This window comes from Ostrea edulis, chromosome 4, assembly GCF_947568905.1.
Source record: "Ostrea edulis chromosome 4, xbOstEdul1.1, whole genome shotgun sequence".
NCBI classification, from domain to species: domain Eukaryota; kingdom Metazoa; phylum Mollusca; class Bivalvia; order Ostreida; family Ostreidae; genus Ostrea; species Ostrea edulis.
This window is the reverse complement of record NC_079167.1, coordinates 74,367,072-74,379,545: the sequence shown is the minus strand read 5'-3', so window position 1 is coordinate 74,379,545 and position 12,474 is coordinate 74,367,072. Positions and strand designations below refer to the sequence as shown.

The 12,474-nt window shown below is 35.7% G+C and overlaps 1 protein-coding gene across 6 annotated transcripts in view; it reads left to right on the top strand.

Annotated features, from left to right (window-relative positions):
• The window catches only part of LOC125669436 (dystrobrevin beta-like), an 86,398-nt gene extending 74,518 nt beyond the window's left edge, over nucleotides 1-11,880 (top strand). For all 6 annotated transcript variants that reach the window (XM_056163758.1, XM_048903923.2, XM_056163756.1 and 3 more), the window contains 5 exons: nucleotides 2,659-2,932; nucleotides 4,513-4,560; nucleotides 7,253-7,415; nucleotides 7,928-8,075; nucleotides 8,467-11,880. In XM_056163758.1, the coding sequence (XP_056019733.1) occupies nucleotides 2,659-2,932; nucleotides 4,513-4,560; nucleotides 7,253-7,415; nucleotides 7,928-8,075; nucleotides 8,467-8,616 (783 nt within the window). In that variant the 3' untranslated portion in view covers nucleotides 8,617-11,880. The remainder of the gene's footprint in view (nucleotides 1-2,658; nucleotides 2,933-4,512; nucleotides 4,561-7,252; nucleotides 7,416-7,927; nucleotides 8,076-8,466) is intronic.
• Nucleotides 11,881-12,474: the final 594 nt, after the last annotated feature.

Genomic DNA, 12,474 nt, shown 5'->3' with positions numbered 1-12,474 from the left:
GATTAGTGGATTTTCCTCTAGCAGTTTGGGTCGGTGCGGTTCTTTGAGTGATGATTGTCTCCGAGGTCTGGCAGTATAGGCGGTTTGAATTACACAGAGACTGATGACAGACTTGCAAGGAGTGCTCACCTTCCGTTCATCTGCCGCTAGCATGTAGAAATACTGATGAAAGAACTCCTTGTTTTAAGTCCTTAAGTATTGATGCGGAATTTTTTATTTCAAAGGACGTGATAAGGTTACTCATGCATAGAACACTGTGTGATAATGTGCGACAATAACTGAATTTTCATAGAGCTGCTGTCATTGTATCTCAGCATCATTTTAATATTATTCCCCCTTCTAAATCTGTTGCCAAATTGCTATTTTGTGATATATTTAGAGAATGGTTCACATTTGATAAATCCAACATTTGATTGTGTATGTATGATTTGCCTTAAGGATTAATGTTTAAAGCTTATTTGACCTTTCTTTTAGAATATCATAGATTATTGATGGGTTGAGTGTATTGGGTTGGTTTTTTTTAAAGATTCATGTGTTGATAATGATTATCTATTGACAAGAAGAAGAAATAATAAAACACTTCAGATTTCTCTGTTGTGTAATCCGTGGGTTTTGTTGTTTTTTATTTTTCTGTTTCATCGTGGAATATGATGTGTGAAATTGACCTGTAGGTGTTTAATGAGACCATCATTAGCTCACCGGAATCAATGCTTCTTGGCAGCTTATCTGATCGTTATTATCCCTACATGTCTATTTGACGGTTTCTTATGTACAGTTTTAACAGTTTAAACGTTAACTCAAGAGTCACGGTGCTGATTTTTAAGCAAACTTGTCACAAAGCATTTGTGTAAAAAGGATAAACAGTGTCCCTTAATTTACAAGGGGATGTAAGTAACAATGTTGTCCCTTAATTTACAAGGGGATGTATATAAGTAACCATGTTGTCCCTTAATTTAAGATAAATGGCACGTAAGACCCAAAAATAATACCATATGGTTTCTTCACGGATCACTGGATGTGGGCGGAACTCATCTATGGTCATTGTTATTTACCTGGAATTTACCTGACCAAAAGATCAGGGGGTTATGTATACTTTTGATATACACAGGACATGTCTCAGGGGCGTCTTCAGAGTTTCAGTGGTGATATAGTGTTTGTATATTGAAATTAATGTGCAAAGTATTGTTTGATTTCTGATTGTGTAATTTATAATACATGTACAAGTATATAGAGGAGAAAAGAATACAATTATATTAAAATTGCATTGTTAAAAATTGTGAGAAAATAGCAGTTGTGAACAGGTCCATGCTATAAAAAAAAAACTGGTATACTGGGCTTCCTCAAGATCTAAAGAATGCCTGTACTAATTGACTGTTATTGCTATCAAAACACCTCTCTGGGGTCCCTCCAGACCAGTCTCTGCAGATGTCACTCCACCTGAGATCTATTGTTAAATGTTGGAATGACAGGAGGCTTACCATTTGGAGGTGTTAACTTAAAATTGGGTCTTTAAATCTGTGTAGGCAAAGTGAATCAGGTGAGCTGTGTCCCATAGGCCTCATATTTTTTATTTCATCTGAGAAAGAGGTCAAGCTTCACTCCTTTTGTGTGGCAACTGCCTGTGTGTTAGTCTCTCAGCTGCAATCTTTTCAATATCCACTGGTCCAGTTTAAATCACACCAAAATGTCCTTGGGTGAAGAGTATTCATATTTGTAAAAGTGTAGGGTCATGCCCTCTTCCACAGGGAGAATTAAGGGGAAGTTCTTAAAAATTACTAAACCAAAAAAACCCAGACTTATATGAAAGGTTCCTTATGAAGTCTGTAATCTGTGCAAACCATGGGCAGGGCCACAAAGCTTCAAAGTTATATGTAGAAATGTAAAGAAAAATTTCGTAAAAGATATTCCTCAAAAGAAAATATTTACATACACGAATACAATTTCTTAATTGATATGCATGCAGCCTAGCCTGGTATACTTGCAGTACAGATTCAGGTTTGCTCACTGCATAATCCCAAAAACAAGTGCGGGGCCATAATTGGGATCTAATTTTTGTTTTTTTACAATACTCAGCTGAGCAATGTGGCCCATGGGCCTCTTGATACCTATTGTATATGTATGAGAATGTTATAATTATAATGCCTTATTATAAAACATAAAAAATAAATGAAGGTCCTCACTTTTTAGCACGTCTAATCACCGAGACGTAGAAGGAAATCTCACTTTTAATCAAAACCATACTCAATTATGGATAAACAGAATTCATTTTAATAAGCTATTAAATGAAGATCAATTGAAATATTTTCATACAGGTATTGATTTCAGGTTTGAAATGTATTTCTCTTGTCTTGTGGCTGACGTAATGAGAGGTTTTATTGTGAACATATGACACAGTCGAGTAGCTCGTGACATTTAAACAAACATTTCAGAATTTGGCCATCTATCATTTATGACATTAGCATTATTTTCTTCAGGTTTTGAATGAGTTTTCTCTCAGTATGATAAAATGCTGTTCAATCTGTAACACTTTCCATTAAATTACTTCAAGTTTGATTGATTTGTTTCATCTTTTGAAATTTTTAGAAATATGCTCATGTGATGATGCTTTCTTTCTTGGTTACTTGTAACTGGAAATGTGGATTTGGTTTTTTATTTCAGACTCACCCCACTTCCCCACGAACAGTACCCACAGACTCTACCCCCCACCACCAGACCCAGTCCCAATCCCTCCCTGACCGGTACGCAGCCCCAAGTGTTCCCACCACTCCGGCCATGGAGTCCTCTATGTTGGCAGGGGTGGGGGGTGAAGTCCATCAGGCGTTCTACAACCCGGGACCTGTCGAGAATGTCAGACTGATCCGGAATGACCTCATGTGTGCTGCTGACTCGGTCACCAGTGCAATGTCCTCACTGGTCAAAGAACTCAACTCAGGTAAAGGTTTAGAGACCATAAGCCACATTAACTTGGGTAATTCAACCAAGAAATTATCTCATTATGTAGGCCATGTAATTAAGGCCCTGGCAGTGTGCTATCGTTATGATTCTGTCTGTTCATATCCTTCAACTCTTTCCATGTTAGGAGGTAACTTTTGTTTCCTTGAGAACATTATTATCAGTTTTATATATAATGCTTGAATCTAAGAAATGAATCTTATAATTCTTTTCTTGATGGCAGTATCCTAGGGAAAATTGGATGGAAGACTTCATCGATGCGTGAAGTGAAAACCCATATTTTCCACAAAATTTTCCCACAAAACATGTGAAAATCAATGAAAAAAAATTCCCCAAAAATTGAAATCCTTCAAAAACTTCTTTTTATGGTGCAGTATTAATGACCAATTTACATTGTTATTCGATCAAATAATAGAAATTAAATATCGCATATACACGGTAAAATTCTACTTCATTTGATGCATCCAAAATCTTGGGTATCCTACGACCATTCATGTGCTAATACTGAACAGAATTCCAAGCAAAATTCAAATCCCGTGGGTATCCAGGTTAGAATAGACCCTCATTACCCCTTGCTTGTCGTAAGAGGCAACAAAATATAGTGGTCCTTTGGATGAGACTGCAAAAACTGAGGTCCCATGTCACAAAAGGTGTGTCATGATAAAGATCCCTCCCTGCTGAAAGGCCGTAAGCGCCCGAGCACAGGCCTTAATTTTGCAGCCCTTCATCGGAATGGTGACATCTCCGTATGAGTGAAATATTCTCGAGAGGGATGTTAAACAAATACAACCAATCAATGAAAAGATGTGTATAGATATATGTTTGTGGAGCTGAATTGTTTGGCATAGTAATATTGTAACAGTTGTAATTCATTATTATCCATTGTAAAAACAAAAAAAACAAATTTAAAGTAAAAACATTTAGGTTATAGCATTCTTGTCATAATTTAATGAGCTGATGGGTTTCATCTCTTAGCCAGCACACAGAAGTTCAGTTACATGTATATTTACAAGGTAGTGTTGTTCACCAGATTAACTGATTGATCTAGTCGATCAGGGGTATACGATGTATTGATACTAGAATGTCTACCCATCAGGAAAGGATCAAATTAACACCTCGTTAGGGACATATTAACAATATCAGGTGATGGCGCTTCCCTCAGACAAGGACTTACAATTTCTTTACAATTTACACATTGTTAAAATTGTCAGAGATTTGCCTACAAAAAGAATTTCCCATTAAGATGACTGGAAAGAAAATCCAATGAAGATTAACATTTTGTAGTAAAATCTGACCCAGCCAGATCCAGGAACACAAAAAAAATTATCAAAAATTGCAAATAAACTTTTTTTTTTAATTTGATTCTTATCACATGAAAAAATTGTTGAGAAAGTGAAGCATTCAGATCATTGGCATCCAGATTAACCATGTACACATGCATCCATCACTTTCAGATACCCCGGTAGAAGGCTTTTAATTCTCTGGATATCTTATAATTCGACAGAATATATCTCAGAATCCTCTTTTAATTGCTACTTTCAAATTTTTCCTTACTTTCAGAGGCCAGTAGCAGCGATGAAGACGATGACAACATTGCCAGACAGGAAGGTATCCCCCCCTTTTTTTTTTATATTGGGGTATTTGCTTTATCAACAGGTAGTGAATTTAGACATGGAAACACTTAGTACATGTGTCAAGCTTATCTATTGGAGCATACATTGTATGTAAGCTCTGTTGACCATGACAGTATACATATGTATATAAGTTACATACTTAAAAGCGACAGCAAAGCTTAATGAATGCTCCTTAAAACACATGCAATAGGTTTTTGTTCAATGAGTAGTTGCATCATTATTTGCAGGGTAATATTGTATTTATGACATTGATTGCCACAGCAAACATGCTCCATTTATGGTACTTGAGATAGACTTTCATTTCAAAGAAAAAGTATTACAGAATTTTGAAAACTCAGAAAAAGTAAAGTGTGAAATTAGAAGGGTACAGGCATGACATGGAAACAAACGTAGGGTTGCTAGGGTTACGTGCATGACATGGAAACAAACATAGGGTTGCTAGGGATACAGGCATGACATGGAAACAAATGTAGGGTTGCTAGGGTTACAGGCATGACATGGAAACAAATGTAGGGTTGCTAGGATTGCAGACACCTAATTACTACATTAAAACTTGCCTAGTACACACACGGATAAAGAAAATTTATGGATGTAACAAAGCTATTTTTGATCCAAGGCAACTTTCTTCATATTTCTTTATGTAGATAATCTGAAGTGAAAGGTTACACTAATAATAGTAGAAAAGATTTAAGTACTTGCCTGGGTTTTTTTTTTGGGGGGGGGGGGGGGGGGGGGGTAGTTTTTAAGCTTACCTGAGCTGAAAGCTCAAGTGAGCTTTTCTGATCACCTGTTGTCCATCCTCTGTGTCCATCTATAAACTTTTTACATTTTCGACTTCTTCTCAAGAACCACTGATCGAGCCAGGAAAGTAGAAATTTACAAGATGCTGTGTAGATTCAAGTTTGTTAAAATCATGACCCCAGGAGGTAGGATGGGGCCACAACAGTGGATCAAAGTTATACAAATATATAGGGAAATTTTTTTTAAATCTTCTTAAGAACCACTGGGCCAGGAAAATGCAAATTTACATGAAAGCTTTCTGATATAGGGCAGATCACAAGGACTCGTCACAAATTGACCCTCTCTATTCTATATTTACACATGTAAAAATAGAATAGATGATTGATGTCAAATTTTAATAAGACAAAAATTTCGTGACGAGCCCCTGTGGGCAGATTCAAGTTTGTTAAAATCATGGCCCCCAGTGGTAGGGAGGCTCAATAGGGGATCAAAGTTTACATACAAATATATAGAGAAAATCTTTTAAAATCTTCTCAAAAACCATTGGACCAGAGACGTTTACATTTACAGGAAAGCCTCCTGTCACAGTGCTGATTCAAGTTTGTAAAAATCATGGCCCCCGGGGTTAAGTTGAATCCCCAATTGAGATCAAAATATTATATGCGAATGTATAGGGAAAATCTTTATATATGGGCCAAGGTGACTCAGGTGAGCGATGTAGCCCATGGGCCTCTTGTTATGGTAATTATACCCCCCGAACGAAGTTCTGGGGGGTATATAGGAATCACTCTGTCTGTCCGTCCGTCCGTCTGTCTGTCTGTGCAGATTCGTGTCCGGGCCATAACTTCTTTGTTCTTTGACTTAGGCATACCATATTTGGCTCACAGGTAGATCACCATGAGACGATGTGTCATGTACCTTCATGACCTCTATATGACCTTGACCCTTGACCTCAAGGTCAAAATTAAAGGTTTTTTACAATGGATTCGTGTCCGGGCCATAACTTCTTTGTTCTTTGACATAGGCATACCATATTTGACACATGAGTGTATCACCATGAGACGATGTGTCATGTACCTTCATGACCTCCATATGACCTTGACCCTTGACCTCAAGGTCAAAATTACAGGTTTTTTACAATGGATTCGTGTCCGGGCCATAACTTCTTTGTTCTTTGACATAGACATATCATATTTGACACATGAGTGTATCACCATGAGACGATGTGTTGAGTACCTTCATGACCTGTATATGACCTTGAACTTTGACCTCAAGGTCAAAATTGATTATAGGGTTTTGACATAGTCATACCATAAGACATGAGTGTATCACCATGAGACTATGTGTCATGTACATTCATGACCTCTTTATGACCTTGACCTTTGATCTCAAGGTCAAAATTATAGGTTTATGCCATGGATTTGTGTTTGGACTATATCTTCCATTTTCTTCTACAAATGCATACCATATTTTTACACTCAGGAAAGAGATAATTTATACCTATTAACAACACCCTTTGGGAGATTGGGGTAAGCGGGGGGTATTCTTAGTGAGCATTGCTCACAGTACATCTTGTTTAAATTTTATTCCATAAATGATCAATATTCATGGGATGTTAGCTATGCCGTATAATTTAATTGCCCTCTCTTATCAAATTCGTTATAAATCATTTTTTCATACGGATTCGAGGGCCATCGTATAATGAAGTAAACTAATGGCCCGGGCTCCAGGAGTTCATTATAACCAAGTTATACTGTACCAATTTTAAAATCAGGGTTACAATGAGATTAAAGCACTTCAGTAGTTCTTAAGTCTATTTTATACGATGGTATGAGATTAGAGAGAATAAAGTTTCTGAATATTGCACACGTTTCAAACACTTCCTATTTGTGATACAAATTTCATTACCTAGTCTGTTTTTGTAGCTAACCTAGAGATGGCAGATGCCTACATCGTGGAATCACAAGATGAGGTGGACAGTTGGCAAGATGAAATTCTACACCACATGGATCAGGACCAGGACTTTTTGTCCCAGCTTAAGGCGCGTCGGAACAGGAGCAGCAATCAGAGTGACAGTGAAACAGATCTGTTAGTATGATAAATACAGTGACCGTACACCCCTAAAATAAATACAGTGACCGTACAACCCAAAATAAATACAGCGACCGTACAACCCTAAAATAAATACAGCGACCGTACAACCCTAAAATAGATACAGCGACCGTACAACCCTAAAATAGATACAGCGACCGTACAACCCTAAAATAGATACAGCGACCGTACAACCCTAAAATAAATACATTAAAAAAAATGTATCTGAAATTCCTGAAAACTTGGTAAAGCTATACCTGTAGAAAGAATCAAGTTGGTATGTGTTGTGTAAATCAGTTTCTGTGTTTGCTATTACTGTGGGACGGTGTTAGAATTAGAACTTGTATTGTTGTGTGGAAAATTCATCTTGCATAACTTTCCTGTGGACTGTTTCCATCTTAAAGTTACATAACAAAAAATCATTGTACCCATGCAAGGTTTGGGGTGGGTGTGCACTTTATTTGCCTGTTAAGGAAAACATTTATAGAAATGAAGTTTTTTATCTACAGCTCTCTTCCTCACCCCTCCCACACCTCACATACAGACAGTGTCCCGCCATATTCCTCGGCATCCAGTAACAACCAAGAGGGAACGGAGGACGGGGACTCCATTGAGCAGGGTGACGACGATGCAGAGCTCTACGACAATCATCCCAAGGTAACTAACAGAGGCCATTTTTCCGAGTTAGTCTATTCATGTGTTTATTGATTGACTTTGGACTTTAGAATCACTTGGTCAATTTCACTCAAACTTGGCACAAGGCATCCTTTAATAGGGTTATCATTATTCTTCAAACATTTGCAAAAGAACATGGTAAGGAAATACATGTAGTGAGAAAATTAGGATGAGAATATAAAATCATCATTTTGAAAACCACTAGACTGGTTTTGAGAAAATTCATGGAAAAATATCTTAAGAAATACAAATACTAAGATTGGTTTCATTGCTCTACCATGTCATTTGTCGTCTACCTGGTACCCGATTATCTGAACAGGTAGAAATTGACCAGTATTGTCCTTCTTATTAGATGACTTGCTCTTTTTCTCAGGAGCTGCCCAACAGGATGACCTCGAGCACCCACACCACAGATGATGAGAGCTACCTCCAGTCAGACGCAGACTCGTACATTCGGACGGACGACGAGGAGAGTAGCAATACAGACTGGGAGGAGTCCATGAAGAGATGGGTCAACAGATAGACAGACAGACACAGTACAATCTGTGTACAGAGAGACTGCCAGGCCATTTAGTAAAGTGAATGGTGTAGTGTGACTGAAAGAAGGGATTGTGCAATCTTAGAAGTGCAGCACACTAAGGGTTTTAACCCTGAAAACCAAAGAGGTCTTAATTCCGCTAATCATGTAATCAGACACTGCAACACATGATACTACTGAAGTGCTGATAAAGGGCAGGACCTATCCCAGTATTGAACTTTGTATAAAAGGAAACACATTCTTGCAAATCCATTTTAATTACTTTTTTTGTTACATCTATTTGAGAAGAGGAAAACCCAGGGCAGTGATCCAAAACTGTGTTAATGAAATTTTTGGGTTGGTTGTTTTTTTGTTTTTTTTCATGTAGATTGGTGTGCAATAATTCTTTCTAACATCTGAATTTATCCTTTGTTTTATGCATTTCTTATTTATTATGATTTAACCAAAAGCATGTATTTCAGCAATCCTTTAACATAACCTGTTCATCAAACAAAGGTTTATAACTCTAATTTGTTTTTAAATAATATGATGTTGAGCTCAGTAACTTGAATTGCATATTAAAATTTATTTCTAACATGAAAAAAAAAAACATTTACAGAAAAATAAAACTGGTGCATTGTATAACAGTCTTTCAGAAGAAATCTAGCTAGCTTGAACACTACAGGGACTAGGAAATAATTAATGGCTGTGAGTTTAACTGAGCAACAACAGTTTCAAGATCATACGCAACATTTCTCAATAATAAATAATTTTTCACGACATCAGGTATATTTCACTTTCACTTCTTATCTTGTTTTTACAAAAAAATTGGCGTAAATTTGATACCTGGTATGTTTTAGATTTTAATAGTATATTTTGATAGTTTCTGGTTGTGGCAAGTAAAAATGTAAAGGTTGTATAAATGGACATTACTAAGTTATTGTGGCAAAGAAGGGGAGAAAAATCTTTGGATCAATCTGGGATCAAACCAGAGACCCTTGCATTACTAGATAGTTGTCAGATCTATAACCTCTAAGCTGACCAGACCGATGTACGAAGTATAGTAATATTATTATAATTTAGACTATAAACCTATTTCGGAAGTCATACAAAAACTCTTCTTATCAAGGAGATTAAAAATCATTTAAGAAAAAATGGTAGAAACGTCACGCATGATCTGAAGGAGGTTCAAATTGATGGTCAAATATTTGTACCGTTATACAAGATATAAGCATGCCAAGGTACGCATTCATTCATTTATTTTACAGAAGTCATTAATTAGATAATTTGTACCGTTATACAAGATATAAGCATGCAAAGGTACGCATTCATTCGTTTATTTTACAGAAGTCATTGATTAGATAATAATTTGTACCGTTATACAAGATATAAGCATGCAAAGGTACGCATTCATTCATTTATTTTACAGAAGTCATTGATAGATAATTGTCCCGTTAAATCAGTCCCTCTATTTTATTATATCTCTAGTCCATATAGGTCTACCTCTGTGTTTTATCAGCCTCCACAGTGAAGAGCTCCGTGTCAACAGGGAAAACATTGTATATCATAAAATGGAAAACAGTGTTTTATCACATGTTGGAAGGCTTAAGATGTGTGTTATCATTCATTATTAAATTTGGATTTCCTCGTTGCATGAAATACATTTGTCATACAATGTGTATTAGTTATTTTAATTAGCAGATTTTTGTTTGGGAGAAGATAAATTAAGAATTCAGAGATGATTGAGATTAAAGGAGAACTGTCTAATTGGGTTACTCCTCTTTCACTATACCACAATACACTGGTTTTTTTAATATTTATATGTTTCCATAGTTAACTCTTTTTTTTTCTTTTCTTTTTTTTCTTTTTTTTTTTTTTTTAGATTTTTTTATATTTAGAATAGTACTCATAATTAATTTCTAGTTATTATTTTTATGGATATATGTTGCAAACGATCTTTATATTTAGATTTATGGTGATATATTTATCAAGTACATGTACTAAATACTGTGCCTGTTTATATGAAATATAAAGCAATATTATCACAACTTTTCAAATGGCAAACTACAAGTTTCAACATTAAGAACAGGAGAGTAGATATGTAGTTATATATAGAAAGATTCATAAAACCTTGATTTTTTCCATCGTTAAAGGGCTATACATTCTCTTCCATTTTTTAACACATAATTCATAACTGTGGAATCATTGTATAGTGTTGAGATCTCTTCCATTGGCAAAGTTTATCTACTATCTTGCAACCTATATATTTACATTTTCAATGTATTTGCATTTGATATCTTCCCAGATTTCCTCATGAATGTGCTGCAGTTGTTGATGATAAATAAATATAGTACTTCTATTTTGATGATTGGGAATTCGGACAGAAATGAAAGTAGAATGTAAATATAAGAAATGAATTTCAATTTTCGGAGATACATGAAGGCATGGCCTGCAACACTTCACACCGGCATACTTTTCATGAGGGGCCAACACACTTCATGAAGTATGCCAACATGAAAATGCATACCCTCATGTATATTCAAAAATAAAATTTGTATCAATTTCTTAAATGAACAATAATATAACCATAATGTAATTCTCAAATTGTCAATGAAATTATTAGATTTCAGCAATCAGGGGTATTTGACCCCAAAAAATTTGTTTCGATGATTCCACAATACTCTATATGTTCTCAATTATTGCCAGTGTGTACTTCTATGTAAATGATTTATGATTCATGAATTGATAGGGCTATGTACGCGCTTTGTTTGATCACAGAACTACTTTGTCATACACCGTTCCACTCTAGCTATTCTGTGATGCCATGATATGGCTCTCTGAGGTTGTGTTCTTTCATTGTAATACAATGGCTGTAGTTTGTTCTAGAGGGGTTGTAAGTAATTTTACAATGGTTGTAATTAATTTTACAATTGTTGTAATTGCAGTGTACTTTTACAATGACTAAGTAATTTTACAATGGTTGTAAGTAATTTTACAATGATTGTAATTAATTTACAATGGTTGTAAGTAATTTTGCAATGGTTGTAATTTGTACAACAGTGGTAGTCAATTTACTATAGTGGTCTACCATTTCATCAATCATTGGAGTTCTACATTTTGATACTTGTAAATTATTTATATTCTTAAACCATTGAGATTTGTTATTACTATGGAAACCAGTTGTTACTTGTTTTTGATATGAAGCTGTCCATTTTAACAAAAGCTGAACCATGTTTAATACATTGGATCAAATAAATCATATTAATTTGATTTTAGCATTATATCTGTGTATAAGAGGAATTGGATACAGATGTAAAGGACAGTTGTTGGAAAATGAAAGTCACAATACCATTGAATACTCCAGTATTTCGCCAAATTAGAAGCAGTATAAATGAACATTTGGCAAATATAGTCATAATATGCGTTTGTGAATCATGTTTCCATGGAAATTTAGCTCTTTTGTGTTTATTTCAATTTGTGTACATTTCTGAAGAGGTCAGTGGGAAAGCAAAGACAAATTCCCAGATTGCCTCCTTTAGCTCTGTGACCCCCCCCCCCCAAACAAAACCAAATGAAGATAGCAAACCTTGGGATCTGATTATTAACCATGTCTTATTCCTTGGATCCTGAACTCTGCTCTTTGTATGCAGTGTATTGTGTATTTCCACCCATAAAGGTCAAGGACTTCACAAGTTTCATGCACCCTTCTTCCATAATTGAATTCTGTTTAGGATCTTCTTCCATAAATGAATTCCATAGTAGGAATGCTAATGTAACAGGAGTAGAAGAGAGAAAATGCAATGAAACAGACCAGATCGTGAACCCGGGCTCCCAGAATCTCTAGTCAGGTGCTCTACCAATTGA